Source organism: Ambystoma mexicanum, chromosome 4p (assembly GCF_040938575.1).
Source record: "Ambystoma mexicanum isolate Mex_15411 chromosome 4p, UKY_AmexF1_1, whole genome shotgun sequence".
Classification (NCBI taxonomy): Eukaryota; Metazoa; Chordata; class Amphibia; order Caudata; family Ambystomatidae; genus Ambystoma; species Ambystoma mexicanum.
This window is the reverse complement of record NC_090927.1, coordinates 1,157,921,415-1,157,946,437: the sequence shown is the minus strand read 5'-3', so window position 1 is coordinate 1,157,946,437 and position 25,023 is coordinate 1,157,921,415. Positions and strand designations below refer to the sequence as shown.

The 25,023-nt window shown below is 44.3% G+C and overlaps 1 protein-coding gene across 9 annotated transcripts in view; it reads left to right on the top strand.

Moving 5' to 3' along the window:
- Positions 1-25,023, top strand: part of MAP7 (microtubule associated protein 7) — a 1,989,984-nt gene that overhangs the window by 102,305 nt on the left and 1,862,656 nt on the right. For 3 of the 9 annotated variants that reach the window (XM_069606768.1, XM_069606766.1, XM_069606771.1), the window contains exon 1: positions 20,425-20,692. The exons of the other annotated variants lie outside the window; for them this stretch is intronic. In XM_069606768.1, coding sequence (XP_069462869.1) covers positions 20,560-20,692 — 133 coding nt within the window. In that variant the 5' untranslated portion in view covers positions 20,425-20,559. Of the gene's footprint in view, positions 1-20,424; positions 20,693-25,023 lie in introns of those variants that run through there. 9 annotated transcript variants of the gene reach the window in all.

The window sequence follows — 25,023 nt, the reverse complement described above, 5'->3', positions numbered from 1 at the left end:
TGATCCAATTTGAGGGGCACCCACAGACTCTGGTCGGGTGTTTTAAAGTCACCACGTGTTGTGCTGGGCGAGTGCACCAAACTAGACCCCCCGCCAGTATGACTTCATAGTTTAGACAAATGAATAGATCTTGAACTATGTCCGGCTATAGCTAACCCTCACTTTTATCAATTAAAACAGTTAGCAATTTAGCAATTAGCTAATACACGAGCCAACAATTCTTCACACTTCTCAAGGAGAACCAAACGGCACCTCAAAGGCTTTTAGCCAACAGCCACCGACCGCCCAATGGCCCTTTCTGTTGTCGCTTAACAAAAAGTGGCTCAATACAAACAAACTGTAAACTGTCGGCAGCGGTTTCTCACTAGCTTCTTTGGCTTATCACTCGCTTAGCGATCGCCGTTCATAGATAGCTATAGGGCCCGAATATTCAAGTGCCCAATGTGGCGAACAGCCAAACAGATTAGTTCACATTAGTATAAGTTCAGTTCAAATTCAAACAGACGGTTGGCTCAAAGTCCTTTTCCCGGCAGTCACCGACCGTCTGATTCAAAATAGTTTCACAGATTAACTGACGCTGTTTCGTTAAGTCAAGCTGGCAGGCTTAACCTTGCTCCCACCACATCTGAAGATATGAAACTGGGATGTAGCTCTGGTCGATACTGACTTATTTGCGGTTTGTGGTGGTCTATAATGCTGCCTCTACACGTCTCACATCAAACACTTCGGTGAGGCGAAACACTACAAAACCTAACATTTCGCTTTCAGACTTTGCGGCCGCGCCTTGCACGGGACCGTGAACATATAGGAAAAGACTGCCTCCTACTAAAAGGGCCGGCAGCGGTAATGTTACTTTTCAAAAACGAAAGAAAGCAAAGTTAAACTATCCCAAACTTGATCGGTGTGGTCGACAAAGGGTTTTTTCCACACAAGTATACACCCAACACTTAGCTTTCAAACTTCGAGTTGAAGATACCTTGGCTGTTTGCTTCGTGAATGGTCCACCAGCCTTGGTTTTGTCTTGGTGGCGAGTCGGAGCAGGAGTGAACCCTTTCTGGCCTCTGGTTGCCATTTACTTCTGCTTAACTTCTTATGATTCCAGTAAACGTTTAAGAAAGATTTGTTCCTTGCCGAAATTAGCAACCTCTTAGCAACATGGTGTAAATATACGGGTTCCCAATTAGTAATAATCGCTGGTGACCTCAATTGTTTTTGCCATCTGTTGATACTACTGCCAATAAAGCATCATTCTATTATGAATTTCCAGGAGCTAATCTGGCAGGCCTAGATGGATCGAATTTATGAACCACTGGCACATGCATATGTTGAATGGATGTACTCTGTGGCCCTACCTAGCAGAGGGCTTCCGCCTATTCAACCATATATTATATCTGTTACTGTTCACCTTTGTTACCTATTGTACCTTCTCTCTATATAGTCACATTGCCAGATAAGGATCATGTTTCTGTTACTGTCCATTCATCTTGCTGCACAATAATGTCCCTATGTTAAAGGCCTTTTGTTACTGGAAATTAACATCTCTGAAAACAGAATATCATGGTCCCCAAATAACATGCTATGGTGTAAAACGAATCGCTTTTGGGAGCAATCAAGAGAAATTTGTCTAGTTTTGGTGTTGTACAAGATGATCCGAATATTCATGGTGGACTCTTTCTGGCAATACATGAAGATTCCTAATAAGGGTTTAATATGCACACACACCTTTTGATGAAGGCATTTTAGTAGGATAGGAGGCCTATCACAAAGCAATTTATGTTGTGCTGAGAAACAGGAGGATTCTGCTGTCGGAATACCTGCAAAGAAAGTTCCAGATTAAACAAGCCTGTAACAATTTGATTAAACAGTATACAATTCTCCTGAAACTGCATCACATTGAGCGTATGTTGCTTAAGGTTTGCAGTAAGAACTCTCGCAACTTTGGGGAATATGTGAACAATGTAGATCTATTCCAAGATCACTTCAAGACAAATCCTATTTTTTGAATCAACGTGGACAAGATTCAATGCAGGGAAATTCGGATCGGTTCCTGATATGATGTTATGATATATATGTCATTTATAACCTGCATGTACACCTAGAGGTGTTTCTAGGTGCAACAAGATAAGGGAGGGAAGACGGAGGGAGGACAAGACAGACGATCTTACTAGGCCCTGTGTCATTCAGATCGTGCACGTGCGAGAACAAGTGCAAGGGAGAGGAGAGAGGAAAACAGACCAGCAATGCTCTGAATAAGTGCAGCCAGGCTCTGTGTAGTGCAAGGAGAACAAAGGACTGTAGGGTTACATTTACAGCCCCTAAGTGCATGGTAGGCCCGCAAGCAGTGCAAGGGTGAGTGATCAAGAAAGAGGGTAGCCAAGCAAACAGTCGGTGCAGCAGACAGGTAGGTCAGGGGGGGAAGGAGAGTGAGAAAGCTGAGAAAAGGAAGGTTTTGAGCTGCTTACAGAACTTCAGGTGGTCTGGCTCAAGTGTGATAGTGGCAGGGAGGCAATTCCCGAAGGAGGCACCTGTAGTGGAGAGAGATCAACCCCCCACTCCCGGCCCGGAGACGCACCTAACCCTTAGAGAGATGGAGGTAGCTGAGCAAAGGGCTCAAGAAAGAAGGTATTTTGGGAGGGAGCATTGGATGTAGTACGGGCCCCAGGCACAGAAAGCCTGGTGGATAATGCAAATGGTCTTTAACTTGATCCTTGTAACCACTGGGAGCCAGTGAAGAGATTTCAGGGCTGGAGAGATACGGTCCGTGGGCTTGAGGCCAATGATCAGTCTTGCAGACCTGTTCTGGATTAGTTGCAGAGAGTAGAGGAAGGCAGATTGAGAAAGAGGCTGTTGCAGTAGTCCAGCCTAGAGAGAACCAGGGCTCTGGAGACAGTGAGCTTCTGGGTGAAAGTGAGAAAGGGAAGAGTCCCATTGAGGAGGTGTAGCTGGTAGTGGGAGTTCTTGGCGACATCCGAGATGTGAGGAGAGGGGGAGAGTGGAGTCGAAGATGACAGCAAGGATATTTTGCCTCGCAGGAAGGTGAAGGAAGAGGGCCGAAGGCGGGTGGCCAGAGAGAGGGAAAGCAAGGTCAGATGTCCCAATGCGAAGGATCTTTGTCTTACTGGCATTAAAGCAGAGTTCGTTGGAGGCGCTCCAATCCTGAATCGCAAATATACTGCAATGAGCGAGAGAGGAGAGGAGAGGAGGCTGAGGGGAGCCTGAAGGAAAGCTGAGTGCCATCCGCATAACACTGAAAGTTAGAAGGGAAGGCAGAGATCAGGTAGGTCAAAGGGGCCAAGTAGAGGTTGAAAAAGCAGGGTGAGCGGATAGAGCTCTGGGGAGCGCCACAGGTAGAGTGAGAGGTGGCAGAAAGAAAGGGACCAAGTTAGACCTGGGAGGGGCGTTTCAAGAGGAAGGAGGTCAGCCACTCCAAGGCCTGATCTGTGATGCCCATGTTCTCATGGATTTGATTGATCAGGATGACATGGTTGACCAGGTCGAAAGCAGAGGAAAGATCAAGGAGGATGAGGACAGAAGGAATACTGTAATCCAGGTTAGAGAGCAGATCTTCACGGCAATTCAGGAGAGCAGTTTCTATGCCTCTGTCAGCTCTGAAGCCAGAGTGATGGTCATGGAGATAACCAACAGATTCAGTGTGGAGAGTAAGCTGGGAGATGGCCAGCTTTTCCAAGGGTTTGCCCAAGTAAGGTGTGATGGAGATTGGGCAATAGTTTGCTGGGCAGGTAGGATTGGCAGACGACTTCTTGACGAGGGGGTGCACTAGGGAGTGCTTAAGCTGTGAACGGAAGTGGCAAAAGAGTGATTACATAAATCTGCCAAGGCTGGAGCGAGGGTGTCAATATGGTCCTTGATGGTTCTGGAGGAGCAGTGGAAGCACCTGTTGGGATGACACTTTCATAGATCGGACTTGTCTAGAAACCTTGTCAGGTGTTGTCAGAGAGAAAGAGGAGAACGGAGGAAGAGAGGGGGAGATGGCCAAAGGGGGGCCGGGAGAGGGAGAGGAAGAAGAGAGAGAGAGAAAGGACAGGATGTCCTGAGTTTTAGTGGAGAAGTGAGAGCCCACAGCTGCAGATTTTAAGAGTTTGGCCGTGTTGTTAGAGACCACAGAGACGCTGTCTTATATCTGTGCTCTCTTCTTGGACAGGACAGAGAGTCTGTATTGCCTTTGAAGCAGGTGGCAGGCCAGTTGGTCAGAGGATGTGTCCGAAGCCCTCCACTTCCTCTCAGCCACGCTGCACTTGTGTTTCAGGACAGCGAAGTTGGAATCATGCCACTGGTTGCACTTGGAGGTAGGCTTCAGCTGGATTCTCATGATGGAGTAAAAGTCCTAGTCATGAACCCTAATTTATCAAGGACTCTTTAGATACTTGGGACTCCTGCTTTTGCTTTTTCTGATATTGAATCAAAAATTGGTAAGGCCAAGAATCCGAGAGCTAGTGGCCATGATGGTCTTTGTAATTTGGTGCTAAAAGGAAACCCTGTATTGTGGGCAGTGTTTATATCCAATATTATTTGGAAATGTTGTTGCACCGCACTTTACCATTGGCGTAGGATGTCTTTTATTGTGCCCATTTATGAAAAAAAAGGAATATGCACTAACGCTAACCACTATCGTTCCATGGCATTGTTAGATTCAACAAGCAAAATGTTTGCTTCTCTTAATTGCAGAGCTTGAGGAATGGGCCTTGGACTCTGGGAGAGAAATATGAGCACTATTTTAAATGGCTTTGTGGCCTGCTTGTTTACAGGAACACGCTTGGGCTTATTCTCAGACTCCTCCTGACGTGGCATGTGTGGATTTGTGTTTGACATGGTTGACAGGCTTCTTGCGTGGAACAAGCTATGGCCCTGGGGTATACCTTTGAGGGTTGGGGGGTGCTATTGAGGCTGCTAATTGAATTTCATTGCTGCGCCACTGCTCAGATGCTGCTGTATTCATTGGGTCGGTTTAGACAGAAATGCCAACCTTTACTATTCTTTCGGCAGGAGTGCATTTTGGCTCCCCCGTCTATTCAATCTCTATCTGACCTAAAAGAGGAACTTGAAAGTGTTTGTGCATTTCCCCCCATATTAGGTTACCTACATATAACTCTATTAACCATGCAGATCACTTCATGCTTTTTGGCAAATCATCAATTGAGTTGCAGGGTATATTGACACAGATCGGCCATTACATGGGAAGGAATAATCTTAAACTGAGTTCATCTAAATATCACCTATTTTCTCATCAAAAAGCTTATTTCGGTAAAACAATGCTTACCATAAAAACCCAACAAAATTGTCAATCAACAATATTACAGACAGGAAGTAAGATGACCGAGAGTACATTAAAAGATCCTTAAAAACAAAACCACTAAATTCAAAAACGAGCAAATCTTAGTAAAAATTCTCTCATGGACAAAGAACGCTTTAAGATCACCAAGACAGCCCACCCCACCTGGACAGTCAGCCCGTAACAGATAGTACAATGCCGGCTCAGTGTCTAAAATCAAGACACTGCAAAACGTGTTACAGTGTGTACTCTGATCTCTGAAAAAACAGGGCAAACCAGAATAAAGTGTGCCAGGTCTTTTTTGTACACCCCGCAGAGAACACATGACTGATCTACATTCCCCTTGGACCAAACCATCAACACAACTCTTAAATGTAAATAGTTAAAACATGCCCTTGAAACAAAGCGCTGAGATGGGTGGTAAGCCCAACTCCGATATTCTTAAGGCTAGGAGACGTGATTATCAAATGTTTCCTGTTAGCTGGCTTCATAATCTCCAAAGACTCTCGTCCAGAAGAGACTGGAGTACACTAGCCCTTGCAGATTTTATGACCGAGAGAAAAAAAGAGTTGGCATAGAAAGACAATGACCTACGCCTGCCTCAGCCAGCAAAGCTTTCACATATCTGAGCCAGGGGATCTTCAAATAGGGGTCTCTAAACACCAGATAACTGATTAATTCCTGGGTCAGAGTAGCTTTAATGTTCCCCCAAATTCTGAGCCAATGACTAGCCAGCAAGGATGCAGCCAGATCGCCCAGAAACCAACAGCCCAATTCTTGGTGAACTGCAAAGCTGGGGGTAGACCCAGGCAACCGCAGAATGCTCTTGAAAAAGCATTCTCAACCACCTGAATAAGCTCCATTTTTACCAACTCCCCACAGCTCCATGCTATATCTCGCCACAGAAGCGGCTTTACCATGATAAACTTTGAGCACAAGCTCCCTCTGCTTTGTTTTAAATTATCCCAAAGCTCTGGCTAACCACCCAATTGCCTGATTTAAATCTTGGGGGACTGCTTCTCGGCATGTGCCTCCGCCCCAAAGTAAATCTCATCCCCAGGTCATCAAAATAATCCACTCTTGGGATTAACTCCCCCTTGCAAAAAATAGCTGAAAGCCCTGAGGGATGCTCCCCCCTGCAACAGACCATAACACCCGATTTCTGTGCATTTAACGTCAACCCCAGATTATCCATAAAACAGAAGTAGTCATCAACAAGGTGTTGTAGGGATCTGTGGGTATAAGCCAATATGTATCATCTGCATAGGCAAGTAGGGGCAAACGCCTATTACTCAGCCTAGGAAAATCAAAGGAGGATTTCAGTAAATGTTCATTTAGGCTATTAGTGTAAAGACAGAAGAGCAGAGCGGCCAACACACAGCCTTGGCGCACCCCACATTCCACCTGAAAGAAGTGGGTACACTGTCCAGCAACTCCACTCCAGACTTGAGCCACCATAGAAAGGTGTAATCTCTCTAGGAGATACATCAAAGCCCCAGGGCAATTCATGCATCTGAGCACACTCCACAGCCTAAAACAATTGACCTTGTCGAACGCAGTGCTCGTAGCCATTCAAGCCAAAAAAATAGGCTCCTCCTTAATAAATAATGAATGTGCCACCACCAAATAAAGATTCAGAACATGCTCTGCTGTTCCCAGGCCAGGTCTGAAACCCAGCTGAATAAGGGAGAAGATATTTTTATTCCCTAACCAAGATTCCAATCTCCCTAAGATCGCCCTCCCCAAAAACTTAAATACTGAATCAAAAAGGGAGAATAGTCTATAGGACGCTAGAAGCACCCTTTGCCCCTTTTTAATAAAATTGGCAAATCATCGCGTAACACCAGGAGGTGGGATGGATGCCTCGAGCACAAACGGCATTGAACCCCAACGCCAAAATAGGGGCCCACAGGTTCAGCTCTTCCAAAAACAGATCTGCAGGGACATTATCCAGACCTGGGGCCTTGTTCCTGCCTTGGCTCTTGATAGCTGATATTTCCTCAATTGTAAAAACAATATTATCTTCGATAGAAGATAACTGTTTAGAGTTTGAGACGAGTGGTTTATCACTGGCCACATCCCCAAGACCATTGTTAATAGAGAAGGGTAATGGGGTACCCATTGCTGTTCCGAAACCATCATAGGGGAACCCACCAGACTTACATTTGTAAAAAGGCCCTTTATCAACGATGTCTCAAAAATGTTGAACATCGTTCGTAACCGAGGAATTAATCCATTCCTCCCAGGTCTCAGCTTTGATTTCATACTTTCTACAGGCAATGGCTTTCTTGTATATCTCTCGACTCATGGTTATGTTAAGCTTTGTAGACAAGGGGTTCTTCAAGGTTCTTAACAATGAAGACTTCAATGTTGCACACTCTATGTTAAACCACATAGGAGAAGGGCTACTCTTTCTTTTACCCACCTTCAAAGTAGGACAAGAGAAGTAGCAAGTCAGACCAATTAGCACCCTGATCTGGGTACAAGAAAAGAAACTTTCCAGAATCTGCCAATTGTTTCTGACAATATCCCTCTGCATACTCTCATGATTCACTAATTTGCCATTTCAACCTACACTGCAGGACACCCAGGGTCACCACATGGCAACTGATCGAGCCTACAGGGTGGGACCTACCCTGAAGTCTGAGTTCAAACCGGATAGGGAAGTGGTCACTACATAAGTCATCCAGCACCCTGAACCCACTAACACAATCTCCCTAGGACGCAGAAATAATCAATAGTGGAGTGCCCAAGCTTGGAAAGAAAAGTTGAATCCCCTGGAACATTCTCAGGGAAACAACCATTGGCTGCGCACAACCTCCGTCCATAGAGAAGCTTCCAGAGCCTATGCCCCTCCCTACAAGTTACAACATCCCTCATAATAGGAGGCAAACTGCTGGCCAAGTCATCTTCAGTAGGGTCAAATAAGATACTACCTGGTTCACTGCCCAACTTGACATTAAACCTCCCCCACCCCTGTCCCCAAGGTAAGAAATAAGTCATTTGCAGCCATCCAACTGAGCAAGCCCTCCATCACAGCGGCTAAAATTGAAAGACATTTCTTACCGCATGGGGGCTATTCTAAACATTTACCACCTGGTCATCATGTCCGCTCACTCTGCGAATTCTCACCGCCTGCAAAAAAGGGCATGGAAGCTCCAGGTGAAAGAGTTCACTCACAAGGGCTGACTTAACCAAAATGCATAACCCTTCTCAGCTCTGGCACAGAGTAGGCCATGAACCCCTCGGCAGCTACATCCTCCGTCACCCAGGACTGCTGTATTAAAATATCGGCCCTTTCAAAAAAGTGGCAGGGATCAGGGTGGGCTAGTTTAGTGTTAATGCCCGCCACATTCCAGGAAACGCACACCAACAATTCTGTGGGCTGAGGGATGACGCAGACAGCCCACCAAAGAAAGAGAGACCCTTGGACAGCAGGTCCTCACCGGGACAATACTGAGCCTCCCTCTCCACTAAGATTATAATGTTTTTTTATAACACGCTAATATCAGAGATTGGTTACTAAGCGTGGGATCGGTATTCAAACATGTGTTGCACTGTGTTGTCTTGTTTTCAAAACAAATGTGTTGCCTCTGAGCTATCCCGTCTCACCAAGACCCTAGAGTCCCTAAAGTTGCTTCAGGGGGAGTGGGGGGCTAGATTAGCAGAGGCATACACCTTATCCAAAGCTTGCTTTCAGATCTGGAAGGGCGCTGGGGAGGGCTGTCTCGGCCTCGGCTCCTATTCAGATCCAGTCGGATCAATGATGGGACGATTAGGATCAATTAAGGGCTCAGAGTAACCACCAGGCCTGAAATACTGGTAACCCACAACGGGGAGCTTTGAGGAAGAGGAAATAAAAACACCCTCCTCAACTCCCACCATCTTCTGCCAATGATGGCAAGAATCGTGAATATGGCACAGCTCACCCTTCGTGTCTTTAAAAACTTCACTCCACTTAGATGCCAATACCTCATCACAGTTCCAAATACACGTGCGGAAATCGCCATTAACAAAGGAAAAGCGGACATTGCACCCTTCCAAAACATGCAATCAGATGAAATGCTGACAACAGGAAACAATTTGAAAGAAATATTCACCCCCAACACCTCTGTCAGCCCCGCGCTAGTTATCTTTTATAGGCCTGTTTATTGCCATGCATGAGGTCCTTAAAACGGCGTATCTGATGTAAATCACGCCGGCCTCTTAGGGGAATCATCTTTTACAATTCTGTGTCCCACAACAACACGGTGGACATCCCGAGAAACCTGCCGTGCCTCGGGGGGTCAAGATGTTAGTACCACAAACCCCTTGCACAGTTCTATTGGGCCTGTCCAAAACCCCACTAACAGATTTGGCAGTGGCCGGATCTGGGCAAAAAGAACAGGGGGCCCAGTATGGTTTTCCGCCATGCTAACAACCTGTGTCGGGATTGACCTGGGCCCCCTGGAAGGCATCAGAGATGTAGGGGTGGATAAACCCATCCAACACATGCCCTATAATCCAACTCTACCTCTATGACGAGGGGGGGGGTGCACCAAACCAAAGGCTGTGGTTTTCCAAATCGTCTTGCAGGTGGAAACCTGGTGGTGATGTTCAAAACTTCAGGAGCTCTGGGTGCTGTTGCACAGTCAGTCAAAGATTCTGTTAGCATACTAATCACCCCCTAAACAGGAGTCCAATCTCCCTGCATCTTTATCAAAACAATGAATGCCTCACTCAGTTTCATAATGGCTGTAACAAGCCTTTTAAAATGCTGAACAAGAAAAAGAATTTGATCTGTATTGGAGCCAAGCAGGGTGGTCGTCAACCGGTGCCCCAGATGCCACAGAGGCCCCAGGATTCAGAGGAGTACTGGACAAGAACTGATAGCCAGCCCGTAGATGCTCAGCACACTACGGTTGAAGGCAGCCACGTTCCCTTATGACTGATGAAATACACAGATGTTCTCTAAACTGACTGCTCCCCTGGGAACCAAAATTGCCAGTGAAGCTTGCCGGACAGCCCAATAGAGTTGAGTGGTTAAGACCCCATGGGGAGTTGCAATCACACCTCCCTCTCACCCAACCTCTCCCCCCTAAACCGCTCAGCCAAAAGAATCTGCAGTGGACAAGGGCAGGTACACCCTTGCCTCTAGCGATTCTCCTGCAACTTGCCCCGAACTGGACAGCCCAAGCATGCAAGTCTCTGCATAATAGCAGTCAATAGAGCGCTCAAGTGCCTCCAAGGATACTCTGGTCGAGGGGTGAGCAGCAGAGCCTAGGGTGACAGTATGACCGCTATCGATTGCAGACTTGAAAACTTTGGGGAGCCGCTACAGGTGATTCCCAGACCCAGGGGTGGAGGCACAAGTGGTTGGAATAAGCTCCCAATCAACCCCTAGATCATTCAACATCGAAACTTGAGGGATGCCTCCCTCCTGCTGCTGCCTGTTTGGAAGCTCCTCCAAAGCTTCCATGTCTTCAGCAAAAAGCACCTGACACCGCTTAAATCATTTAGGCCCAGAATTTCACTGCTTTCCTCTGCCATGGGCCCTGGGGGGGAAGGGGGGGCAGCTACGGCCCGATGGCTGATTCCAAGCCAACCAATAGTGGTCTGCCTTAGTAGCTTAAAGTCCAGAAGACTTGCTACCCAAAGGACTAGCTTTTGCAGCAAAATTCTTTGGGGCCTTGTGAGTATGGCGTTTGGCCACCATGGCACCCAGCCACACCACCAAAGAATACTTTTCAGAATAGGCAAATGTGCTAAGAGAGTAGCAGCCTCCCACCCCTACCATAGTGGACCAGATGCTCTCAATTCTTCAGCAAAATGTGCACACCGCACTAACGCCCTGCCTCCCCAGCCAAAAGCAAAAGCGTCACCGGATCGTTGCCAGAACCACCGGGCACAGGGTAAAACTTGTGTAAAATGAGATAGATGCCCTCAAAGATCAGTGCCTCCCCGCTACTCTTCCTGGCCCGACTGCCACCACTGCCACCTTCTTCAAAAAGTTAGGTTGAGCTCAGACAATATTGTGATAGCTCCGGACTCCCACTCTAATTAATGAAGGGGAAGCAGCAGGAAAGTGGGAAGCACAAGACTGTCAGTTCCACCCGTGGGGTCGGCCCACTACTGCCAGCATGCATCAGGGGTAAAGCAAGATCAACACAACAGCACAAGGAACCGGCTCATGCAACCAGTGAGGCCTGCATAGCTCTCCAACTCACCATGCCGCAATGATTGACTCAAACCTGCCCCCCCGAGGTGTCCACGCCGTCACATCACCTTTCCTCCTGGCTATAGTCTTTAGACACGCTGATGCGCAGCAGAGGTACACCTTGTTGCTGCACCTTTCAGCTCACAGCCTCTGTCTCTAAGGCTCACGCTCAGAGGAAAGGACGTGGCGAGGTACGAAACATGTCTGAATCAACCCGTAGTAAGCAGGCTTCTTCCAATTCAGCATTATTGTCTAAGGAAGACAGGAAAACCAATAGTCTCCTGGTACATTAATGGAGAATGAATACAAATGGTAAATCATCTTAATTTTCTTGGCCGTTGCACTATACAGTAAATCACGTGTTAATTACATTTTGTATCTGACTATGTGTGAAAACAGCCTCACAAAAGGCACAGATGATGGATATTTTAAAAAATGTGTAATTATACTCTTTTTAATTAAAGTCTATCCGGCCAAAGTTATTCCTTAGCTGACATATGCTATTGAGGTTACTCATCTGCAAGGTCTGGGGTTGTTAAATCGATTGGACGGCCTTATTTAGTATAAGACCTCAATTTCCCCCTCTTCCTTACCTAGTACACTCATTAGATAAAAGGCCTGGCCTCCAATCTTGGCAATCTATTATCATGTTGAGAAACCTATGATTCTCTATAAAATTTTGAATGCGCCGAAATCATCAGTATATGAATATCTTCAAAAGATTTTAGTTCTGCTGTTTGTTTGAGAGGCTAAATAAGGAAATGGAGATTTGTGTTAAGCTAACTCTCTCCTGGATAGGACGTCTTAATGCCCTGAAGATGAATTTGCTTCTCAGGGTGCTTTATTTGTTTCAAATGTTGCCAGGGCAGTGCAGTTGAGGGTATTGGTCCCTTAGCAGAGGTTAGGCTCGCAGAAGAAATGGGTTTTCTCAAAACATTTTCAGATGAGGCCAGTTACGATAGGGAAGTGGCTATGGGTCCACACAGACCGATTTGGAGACTGATTAGGGACCACAGTATTCTTTGGGAATTGTTGGATATTTGTAGACAGCACCCAGGGATGAAGGGGGTCACATCATGGCCATCTCCCTTCTGTCACCTGCAGGCGCCCCCATTGAGGGAGGAGTTGCCCTTGGCCCATTGGGATTTCAGAAAGGGTTTGATGCAGGATTGCAAAGGGTGCTCTTACTTGTGGGTAAAGGGGAAATGCATTTCGATACAAGAACTGGAGGTCACCCTTGGGATTGGGAAGCTTTAAGTATTTTTGGACTTCAAAATGAAAGGGGTGGTAAAAGCAGACAAAAAGGATAAGATACAGTGGGAATTGCCGTGGTTAGAAAGGATTTTGGTTATGTGGGGGAGGGGACGGGTGATTGATCTCTACCCTTCATGCGGCTGACAGACAGCAAAAGTATTGGAAATATCAAGGCCAGATGGGACAGGGATCTGGGGATGGAAATTGATGAGGCCCTGTGGGGCGGCGATGTGCAGGAGGGCACACAAGACTTGCTTTGCAAGCCAATATAAGGTTCTTGTTTTAAAGCTTTTGTACAGGTGATAGTAAGACCCAGTGATGCAGTCTAAAATGTTTCCTGCAGTGGTTCCAATGGGCCGGCAGGGTTGTGGGCAGAGTGCCTCTTATTGTCATATGTGGTGGACCTGTAGCAAGGTGCAGGCTTTTTGGATGGATGTGTTGGGATGGATCGGGGGCGTGGATGGACTGGAATGGCAACAGTATACGGTTTTGGTATTGTTTTGGTTGAAGAAAGAGGAGGCCGTGAAAGGACCTCCCAAACATGGTTCACTTTTTGTTGTTGGCAGCTAGAGCCTGTTTGGTGATTGGTTGGAAGGGGAGACACTGAGAAGGAATGGTTGAACAAGGCCAAGGAAATCTACCCTATAGAAAACATTACGGCTTTATTACACAAATCGCGGTCTTCAAGAGAAGGGGACTGGTTAGCCTTTCAGTGTAAATGAGATAAGGAGGGAGTAAGATTTGATGCTGGGCCTTAGTGGGTACTTTGTGAGGAGCGGGGGGGTCGGAGCACGCCAGATAATGGGATATAGAATTTTGTGGATATCGGTGTGAATGTATGCACTTAAACCTAGGGGGTGGGATTGGAGTGGTGGGTGGGAGGTTATTTTGATACAAATGTTCGATTTTTTTTTTTTTTTACATTCATATGGCCATGGTTTGTTGTACTATAATTTGAAGAATGCTAAATGTTTTTTGAAAAAAAGATTTTAGTTGGCTATTCCTAAAAAATGTGTGTGATGCTGTTCTTAAAAATATTGGTATTGATCAACACACACCATGTGAGAATCCTAATATGGTCAAAATTAAACTGAAGTGGTATGAATGGACATGTAAGGAAGAGGAAATATTAAGAAGATATTCCTTAAAGAATATAGTGGTACATTACATAGATTTAATACACTACCCGGATATTTCATTTTTCCAGATTGGAAATCTATATATTTTGTGGCGATTCAGATTTAATATCTTGGGAACTCTCGAAAGAGTAGGGCCCGATCGGGGCCTTGCCAGAGAGGAGAGAGGCTATCATCTTTGTAGAATCATGACCAATCAGGGCACACTTAAGCACTTGTTGAATGTAAAGGGACAAAGACAAATGAAGATGTATCAGGTACTAGCTGAACTACCCGGCTTTGCCCGGCATTTCAATTCTCAGACTTTTTAATTTCTGATCGGTAAATCTGACTTCAATTTCTTCGGCAGCTTCATTTCTTTGTTGTTCGGCAGCACTTATTCTCTTCACAGTAAAGCGTGTTTCCGTTTCTTCAGTAGTTGGTTACGTTGCTTTGTTTTTTAGTAGCACAAATTCTCTGATCAGCAAGTCTTGCTTCACGTTCTTCACCACTTTCATTGTTCTTTCTCAAAGCATGTTGAATTCTATCAACTTCATGGTCTTGAGATCTTCCTTCTTCAGAATGTTGATCATGTCTCAGCTTCGATGCGTGATGATGAGCACTTTCTACAAATGACCTGTAGATGGCGGTGTAACACCACAAAATATAATGCCGGAAAACAAAGCTGAAAAACCAAAAAGATGAATTATCTCGAACGGGATGAACTATCAAAACAGAAATAGTTGCATTCATTTGGCAATGGAATACAGAATATTCCATGCACAATTCATGACAGCATACCTCACCGTTCATGAGGAGTTATGTCCCCAAGAACGTCACATACAAACCCACAAACAAACATGACTTTGTTTTTATATATAGAGATTCAGGAAATGTGTACACTATGCTTCTTTCTTCGATACAGATACTTTTTGGTTTCGACTGTTAACAAGTAATCTAAACGGCTTACATTTTGCACTCATTAGAACAAATCGTGAATTATTGTGGAAAGTTTTACTCCCAGGGTTTTAAAATAAAATGGTGAGATAATGTGTGATCTGTCTTTTAATAATTGTTCGCCTAGTTCGGTTGTTTAGGAAAATCACCAAATAGCCCACATTACAGCACAGGATAAAGACTGGCAGCTTCAACGTGTTTTTTTTTTCTCACTAGAGCAGTAGCAGTGGATTTGAACACGGCCGAACGGCATCAGCGATAACGGACTTAACCATGAGAGTGTCTTGCATTGTTTTTTGTTAGTGTTCATTCTAGAACTTAAACGGCAGTCTATTGAATTATTTTTTACTAAAGCATTAATGACTGTTTTTCTACTTGTGGGGTTGCCCCATTATGGGTAACATTCAGTCCGAGGGTCAACTGGTGGTGCAGTTTCATGCTAACGATCTTCATTGTGCTAATGCAGAGATTCTCGGTGAGACGCATTCTGCTTGGTGAACCCTCTTCTGTTGCACCTGCAGCGTCGCCTTGTTCATAAATTAACCCATTTACACAAAAAAGCAGAGCTTTCCTTTTTTCGTTCCCTCTGGTTTAAAAGCTAAGCAATCTAAATCTTTAAGTTACTGATCCGGGCTTTGTTGCAGATGCTGAGTGGGGAGCAAGGGGTGCTATTTGTGTATAGTTTAATGGCCTGGCTGAAAGCTATAATGGCTTTTCCAGTCATCCTGCATCCAGGTCTGTATTAAAGAGACTGTACCACTGCAGCAAGTGATGTTTTGTAACAGCATTTGCATTGTGACAAACATTAGTCAATGCAGTAATGTATTGCAGGAATGCATCTATGTTCCTTGAACACGGCGCCATGGTATTGCAAATATTTTGTTTTTTTTAATAGTGGTTAATGTTGGTCCTTGACCTGTTTCTAAGCACTCCCAATTGTATCGGGTAAATGAACTGAAGTGATATTGGCATATTCAACTAAGTTTATGGAAGGTGGTTTACTTTCCATGCCTGTGTTCTAACGGGTTTGGCTAGGCGTGCTTTTCTTGGCCCAGGATCCTATACTAAACCAATGGATTGCTGTGGAATCCACCTGACTGGCCTGGTAAAAGCCGGCTCATTTAAAAAAAAATACATAGTGCATGTCTTGTACAATTGTTAATTGTGGTAGGCATTTACACCTTTCCAGACTGGTGGTGAAAAAGTGAAGAGTTTGCCTGTGTTTTAAGTTTTACTTTTCCACTACCTAGTGGAAACAATTTAATTTGCACGTAGGTGCCTTTTGCTGAAAAGTGCAAACAGAAGTGTACGCTTTATGCAATTTAGTATTCAAAACAATTACCCCACACTTTTTTGTTAATCATGTTTCTACAATGAGGTATATATCATGTGACTTGTGCACTTTTTAAGTCACCTGTATAAAATGCTGTATTATTTTATGTTTTCTAACCTAAACAGTAACAATATTTGTAACTAACTTGAACTAGGAAGATACGTTGTCGAGTACATTTTTCAGGTTAGGCTCACTGTATCTTGCGTATATATAACAGCGCATATGCTCGTGCTGGGGATTGCACTCAAAAGGCTCCATGCCTAATGCTTAAATAGAGCTTGCCAACAAATGCAATTCCAAGTTCCAGTTTTATTGGCGTCACATAGGACAAGGTAAAATGCGGTACGACACGTTCCATAACCAACCGGTTACTTGTTCACATACAATACAACCAGTGCAAAAGTAAAGTTTAATAAGCAAGGCGAGCGGCAAACCTCGGCACTTTCTTTGTTTCAGGGGCTTTGTTGCTGTGAGTTGGTGTAGAAATAAACCCCCCAAATACAGCGGTTATTTTAAAGCTGCTTAAAAAATATCGCAGATCACCTCAATAACGTTTACATAAAACATAGGCTGCAAAGTGTACTGTGACTGCTTAATTATTAATTAAAACGCAACAATGAAATACGTCCTCTAGGTCATACACGAAAAGTGTAAATAAGCCTTTACAATCACAATTCATAAAAACCTCCGCCATAAAAAAAAGTGCAAAGTGCTTTGTGTATAGAGCCCGCATGTGCGAGCAGAAAGCTACAGCACACGTTGATTAATAACTCTCTAATGAGATAATCCGCTGCACATTAATTTATAATTTCAACTGTAAAAATTGTAAAAACAGTAAACATATACTTTCATTGAAATCTATTCTCCGAGGGTAACGCAACTGCCTACAAAGCAATGTCATTATATTACTAAATGCATAGGAGTAACATCTTCTGAATAAAGTGCATAGTGCCTTATCAGAGCTCAAAATCAACAGCAATATATAATCAAGACAAATAAACATTATGAGTACATGGTCGACAATTGCAACTGTCCCTTATCTAAAGGGTATAATGCTTGGGTACAAGCAGGATAATCAGCCCCGTTTTCAATATATCACTGCATACGTATAGAAATAACTCCAGAATAAAGTGCATAGTTCCTCATCAATGCTCATAAACAGATGAAAGATCTAATCAAAAAAATAGAAAGTAAGAGTGTGTGATCAAATATTGCAACCGCCCTGTATCTCAAGTGCATGATGCATGGATAAATGCTAGAAAAGCAGCAGCAGGATTTAATCAAGACAATAGAAATTGCAAGTGCAGTATCAAATATTGCAAATGTTCCATATCTAAAGTGCATAGTGCCTGGATAGATGCTCTAAAACAGCAGCTAAGAAAATATGCAGCAGATGTAGGGACCAAGTGGCCGCCCTCATCTGTTTGCACTTCACCACCTGAAAAAGATTTTTGTAAAGTGCATAGTGCAAATTCTATATCAATGCTACGTGATAAATGGGCACATAAATTGTAGATTATTAGTAGTTTGACTGTGTGACCAGCCAACTAAACACAGAGGCCCAATAGTACTAAAGCCTTCATGAAAGCTGTATCAGTTGGTAGCTCATTATAATAATGGACATCAAGTAGCCCGGATAATCACTCCAGAGTATGCGCTAATTCTTGGCGGGACATGAGAGAATGCACCAAATTTTATTGCAGAGACAAACTGGTTTTGACCTTAAGCTGCCAAGCCTATCATTATACGGTAAACGTTTGGGAGAATCATATAGACAGTTATAGTGCAGAAAAAATCAAAAAATTATAAGCAAAACTACAGCTCAAAAAACAGAATTCAAGATAAGCAAATAATAAACATTAGTTTGAGAATAAGAATTAAATAAACTACAAATCGAAAAAGGGAAGAAAACTCATTAGTAGGTGAGCCTAAAATGACTCCATGTTTTTATGTTCCAAGGAATATGTATAGCTCTTCGTCTAAATTGTGTCCCCTGGGTTTCTTCAGCTCCAAATCCAAAATACATTTTGTCTCCAGTTGTTGCAACACAAGTTCATGATTACCTCCTCTACATGGTTTCTCCACACTGCGAATGGCAAAAAAACGAGTCCCTCAGGTTTACTGTTGTGTTTGTTCCTAAAACGAAGATCCATGGGATTCGAGGGATCGGTTTTTGATTGCTCACATGTGTTTAAGGATACGTAGTTTGATTGCCAATTGTACTCCTGACATGCCACAAGCACACGTCGGGACATAAACCACAAATTCTGTGTTGCATGATATTCTAGAATTAATCTGCACTTTTGTTTCTCCAAGTACAGGGTGTATATGGTTAGTCTTGTTGTGTGCAAACTGACAAACCTTGCACTTAGTGGATTTATAGAAACCTGCAGGCCGCTGACCTAGCCATGTTTCCAAACCCACAGATTTCTCTTGAGGCAAATAACTGGAGACTAGGAGATCTTTCAAATAAGAAGTTGTTCTGTATATTATATTTACTCTTTCTCCGATGTCTGGGGATAAATTGTCATCCAGTTCTAAGACATGGAGATGGCGATGCAATATTTGACGAATTAGATTAGAGTGAGCCCCATACGTGAGAATTAATCTTATTGCATCGGTTTCTTGAATAATCTCTGGTTTTTGTTGTTGTTGGAAAGTAAAAGAGAATCTCTCAAGACCCAGTGCTTTTATGTAGGCTCGCTCTAGAATGGCCTTCGGCTACCTTTGATTGTGAAAGTTGTGTGCTGTTAGTCTACATTCTCTATCAAAACATTCTAACTTAGTACAATTATGTCCTATCCAAACGATTTCACAATAAGGTATGCTCCACTTTAGCATAGGGGATGGTTGCTGCTAGCAAAGAGTGGTATATTGGAGCTTGTTGATTTTCGATCTAGTTCTGTGTTGATTTCTCCTTGCTCTGGTTTTAACAGCACATCCAGAAAGATTATAGATTCCCTGCTGTGGGTTTCAGTGAACTTGAGTTTGAGTTCATTTATGTTAAGAGCATGCACACATTCTTTTCATTTCCAGTCCACAAGATGAATATATGTATATATTACACACACACTCGGGGCGTAATAGACCAGTGTCGGCCCATATATAATAGTGAACCTTCATAGTCCTCATACAAAGTAGTAGATGTTTCCAAATGCGTATGCCACCCTGAGGGTATTGGTTACATTTCCAAATGATGTTGCTGTTGCACCCTGGCATACTAGCACTCCGTCACACCCTCATCTAAATTAAACATGTGATGCAAAAATGCCACAAAAATAACATATGCTTCAAAATGTCATTGTTTATTCCACAAACGATCCCATTCTATGATGGAGTATTCTGTGGGGGGCATGTCTTTCAATATAAGATGCTGGGACCCCAAGCCCAATCTCCTTGCCCTTCTGGGACGAGCCAGTGTTTAGGGAGGCATTTTTAGGAGCACGCTGATGGAGATATCCAATATGGGCTGGGGGCCGAATTACTGCGCCCTCGCAGAGGAGGCATCGCCAGCATAAAGGGCAAGTGGACATGGTGGGGGTGCGTGCGATAATAGTACATTAGAATTTCGGTAAGGGGTAGTGGGTGAAGGGTGATTGGGGGGGGGGTGGATGGAAGCCCATTTATTCCGTCTGAAGCCAAGAGGCGGCACCTCACTTGTTTGTCCATGCAAAACATGCATGTGAATTGTGTTACTTTTTTTTATCTTCTAAGGTCCTGTCACATTTGTCGGCTGGCATACGAGTGGAGTGTCTGTACAAGGTACAATTCCCATTGATCGGCCAAACATAAATGTATCGTGTCTGGTTGTAGCCGCCATCTGCGCACAGAAGGATGACGGGTGAGGATGCAGGCTCGCGGAAGTGCATCTCGGCACTGAGCTCTTCGGTAGGCAGAGGCTAGCAGCACAGTGCAGCCCCCGCAGACGGGAAGGGCGGGGGTGAGTAGTGACTGTGCTGGCTCCTTGAGCTGTGACCCTGGAGCGGGCGCAGGCTGCCGGGGAGAGCGCTGTTCTTCTGCAGGATAAGTCCCTGTTGTCAGGGAAACTCTGTGTGCGGCGCTGGATCGTATGTTCTCCTCCTGTGCTGCGTGCTGAATATTTTAGTGTGCTGGAAGCCGGAAAGGTGCTGCAGAAGGGGAGGGTGCAAGCCGCTCTCCGACAGCATCATGATCTGACGAATGCTGTAAGGACTGACGGGAGAGCAGCCGTGTCACCAACGTGCCTTATACTTGGGAGCCGGGGTTCCCCTTCAGCCTTCTTGCTGCCGCCGCGCTGAATAAGCTGTACCCGCAAGACCCCCCTGTACAACAAAAAAAACCAACAACAATGATTGGTTTACGGCTACTCCGAAAGGCTTGCGCCTGACGCTGTGTGTATTCTTTTCATTTATGACAACCCTAAGTGGCAGTCAACATGTCCGCATCAGCTACTGTCACCCGACAGGAAAGGTTAAAGAAGACTGCTGCGAGGCCAAATACCCCTGGATTATTCACCATCAATGAGGAAGAGGAGCAGCAAAAGAATGGGTCTTCCAGAAGGCCGAAAGGTAAGAGATGCAGCAGGCCATAGGAAGTGGAATGTTCCACTGCACACAATCCCTCATCAGGCACACACACCGCCTTACAAAAACATTGCTTTCGTTTGAGATCACTCGTATTTGTGCCACCGCGTGTTGGCTATATGTGAGCATGCAATTACACACGTGCTATGATTGTAGGTTATTTAGCAACGTTGTCCAGAACAGACTACAGCATAAGCTACTCTAGGGAGAGAAGAAGCAGTGTCTGTTTACATACAATTAATATAAACTGCTTTGTCTTTCTAATGTCAAGAACTAATATTTTTGTGTATGCAATATGTACATTGATGGTTACATTTTACAGTAGGTCACTGTGCGGGTGGGGTTTGGGAGGTCTTAAACTGGCGCAACATGTTGGCTTTGTAGGCCTGCAGTGTTACACGAGTTCCAAATTATTGAAGCTGCGGTGAATTTCGGTTTAAGCATGCATTATGCTTTAATGCACTTTTACAAATGTATTCTTTATTAAAATCGGCATTAATAAGCAGAGTGTCACTGGCAACCTATTGTATCAGGTGGCCTGCGGTGAAATGGTAGTCCTAAAACGTGTCGTATGTGTGTTATGGCAAAGTATTCAAAAGCAGAAGGCAGCTAATGCAATCAAGTCTTGTCGTGCATTTGGTCCACGCCACAGGCTAGCTTCGTGTTTTTATAACCGAGTATTCAAATTTTAATTGGTGTTTGCTGTAAGCCACCCTGCTCTTTAACACTGTGACTGCATTGTTCAGTTTGTAACTCCTGAAACAGTATGCTACCTGATGTCTTTAAATCAGTGTGCAGGCATACCCAACTGGGTGTCGTTTTTATCTTGGAAACCAACATTTATTTATGAAAAACGAGTTTCTGAAGGAACTGTCGAAGGTCTGCAAAAATGATGTTTAAAACCGTCTACAGGTAGAGGGGGTGCACATTGCATTACTTATTTGAAAGTTTACACATCAGTTTGCTTTCATCTGGAAACGAGTGCCCGCTTGGGGAGTGTTATAACTGCTGGATCCATATGCATGCAGTAACAATAAGCCAACCCCACCCTCCCCGTAAGTAAGGTGGACCACACAGGTTTACAAGTGTTGGCAATAAAAGATTTTGACTGTGCGGCAAAAACTGGTAACTTGCCCCTGTCAACATGGTGTGGAGCGTGACTGTGCCACTGCCTCTGTAGGAAAAGACGGCTTAATTAATAGTGTTAAGTTATTAAGCTTACGGGAGAAGCCTACTTTTTGATGAAATAAATGTATCAGTTCCTAGGGTCCAATCGGGATGCTTGCTGGGGGTGGGGAGCAGTAAATATAACAAGTGATCACCAAAGTGATGTCAACGGATAAGTCACCAGTAGTACAGGGGGTCTGAATGGAGTATGCCCTGCAGAGAATCCTCCTGCTAAACCTTAAGTTGACTTGCTATTGAATGAGGGCCTGCTGATCACCCCATGACCCCAAACATTCCCAGACAGATTTGTGGAGTCGGAATGGCTCCTTGCTGTCAACTTTGGCTGGAATTCTTTTGCCACACAAGTTTCTTGCTATTCTCCCTGCTCCTACTAATGTGGTGTCTCTTTAATCTACATCTGAGCTGACTAGCCATGAGCCGGAGCAAAGATCAATGTTGGTGGTGGGAGATGCAACATTAGCCCCCATTACCCTTTTCCGGATACTGGGGGTGGGTGTATGTCAGCCAAGAACTTTCTAAGCAGTAACGGCATCACCCATGAGAATCTGTTTGCGCTTGGCTCGAATCAAGAAGTTAATACCCCGCCCTTCCCTGTAGAGAATAATAGCCCCCTGGAACCTATGGAACTGGAGGATGACGGCGTGCCTGAAGGATAGCCCCCTTCTTACTAGCAGAGCCTGGAGTGGGAACGTGTTGAAAATGCCACCTTGGAATGGCTCCTTGCTCTGTCCAATTTCACCAAGGAGACCTAAACAACTAGGCCAGTGTTCTTTGCCCAATGCTGATCTATCTGTCAAGGAGATTTGCGCTGCCCAAGGATGCAACCGAAACCAAGTTCTGTCTGAGCTTGTAGCCATAAAGCAATTACTGGTCCCGGTAGAAGCCTAAGGGAGAGTTATGGGGGATCTTCCCACCGGCACTGCGGATTCAATGGGGTCTTAAATTACCCGCGAAACAACAAATACTTACCACAAAAGGCCCTTTGTTGAAGAAAAGGTTGATTCCGCCATAAATGTAACTTCATCAAATCACCTCCGGTCACTATTCATTGTAAAACCCATGTGTATACTCCTACGTCATGTAATCATGACAAGCGATTTACCCAGCAGCATACATTCAAAGGAGTGCATGCAACAAGGGAGGACAGGGTTATAAATATAGTGATTAATCATGACCCTAATGTCTATATAGAGCATGTTAGACCTCCATCAGAGAAAGTATGACAAGTAATAAATCCCATAGGGGACAGAGCAGGGCACTGTATTACTTCATGGGGTACCCAAACTGTCCCCTATTCAACAAGAACCAAGGGATGCACTCATAAATAAATGCACTCATTGGCTTCAAACTGTAATGGGTTGCTCTTTTGTGACCAGGGAAGCAATAGCGTGCTGCTGTAGATTGTGCAATGAGGGTGACAGCCCCAGTGAATCTGTTCAATTGGAATGTTGGGACCAAAGAGTTGCTAATCGTGTCTTGGATAGCATTAAGAGCTGCAGCTTGACTACCATCTTAATTAGCCCTTATTTATTCATTAGCACCTCCAACCTTTTCAGAACTAATCCTTGCAACCCTGTTTTATCTAGTGCAATATAATACCACTGGGGAAAAGGACAAAGAACAACTGCTGCAAACTAGGACCTGAGGGGCCCCAAATTGCTACGTGAAGACTAAGAGGGTCTTCGAACTGTTGAGCTCCACCATGATTTGCAGAGCTTGGGGGCCATAGTAAATGTTATATTGTTCTTCTGATATGATGTATTGTCATACCAAAGTAATTTATTTTGTTATGTTAGGATGCACTTTGATGGCCTGACAACCTAATAAACTTATTTGATGATGAAAGGTATCGGTATGGGTTTGGTCTTTTGCTGTGTATCGGGTGTGTATGTCAGTGGTGTAATTTTCTGTAGGGGTTTAGTGTGCTGGGTTGAGTCGGTGTTGTAGAGGGTGCACAGTTTGCTTTGAAATTTCGAGTTTGTGCTGTGCTAGAGGCATGCATGTTGTATTTAGTGGTTGAAGGTGAGTTTGTAGGAAAGTGCAAAGTTATTAGTAGGGTTAGTGGTTGAAGTGGTCTGTACGTTCTTGTGTGTTACTTTGGGTGGCTGAGTTTGTATCCTTGGATGGTGGTTGGCGTTAATATGCTTTCTTTCATTGAGGCAGCACAGATTGTTTATTCGGTTTTCATTGTTTTTGCTGTTATTGGTTTGTGCTGACTATACTTGTATAGCGGTTCACTGTTTCTCTACAATAGTACTTCCTGTTTACAGTGGAGAGTTTAGAGAGACTTTTTTAGTATTTTTCTAAATTTAAGAGGCTCTTGTGGTGTTTGTATTTCTTTGGAGTGAATTCCAAAGTTTTGCTTTGAGTATTGCTTTGGATTTAGGCGTATGTCATTGCTGTTTCTCAGGGTTAGTTTGGTCTGTGGATGGAATTTTTCTCCTGAATATCTGCTCCTTTGCCATGGATTGCTCTGTGGGTTATGCTGATATCAGGATTAGTCAGGCGAGTACAAAGGCAGCGAATATGGCAAGGGAAATGTGCACCCAGGAACAACGACTCAGGTATGCTAGAACCCAGGAGTGCAAATAGAGTGTGACATCAAAACCAATATATGAAAAGGGATGTGGGGTAAGCACCTGACCGCGAGGAAAGTCGGCAAGCGCCTTACCCCCAATTGCTGTTACAGGTACTGACAGCGCTAAACCCACGTGGAGGGCAAGCAATGACAGGATCTGTGTACTAACACGCTTGATGGTATTACATAAGGGAACTTAAGAACTGTACTCACGAGGACGAGAAAAACCTCTAGAATGTCAGCTAGCCCACGAATCCTGTTGAAGAAACTGGGACCCCGAAAGGCTAGAACAGCAATGGAAGGAAAACTAAATACCTAAGTTGGAATAGTGTTTACAAAATAGTGAGGAAAACATAAGCATTCACACAGGAGCTAGCTACTACCGCACACCACACCTAATAATCAAAGGGAAAATAAATGCAGAAGTGCAGTGGAAAACATGGAATGGATCCTCTAGAAAGTAAGGATCAGGAGCAGGGAAAAACAAAATAACCTATGCAAACTTCTCCCTACCCCTCCAAGGGAAAGACAGGAAACTAAACTAAGAGGA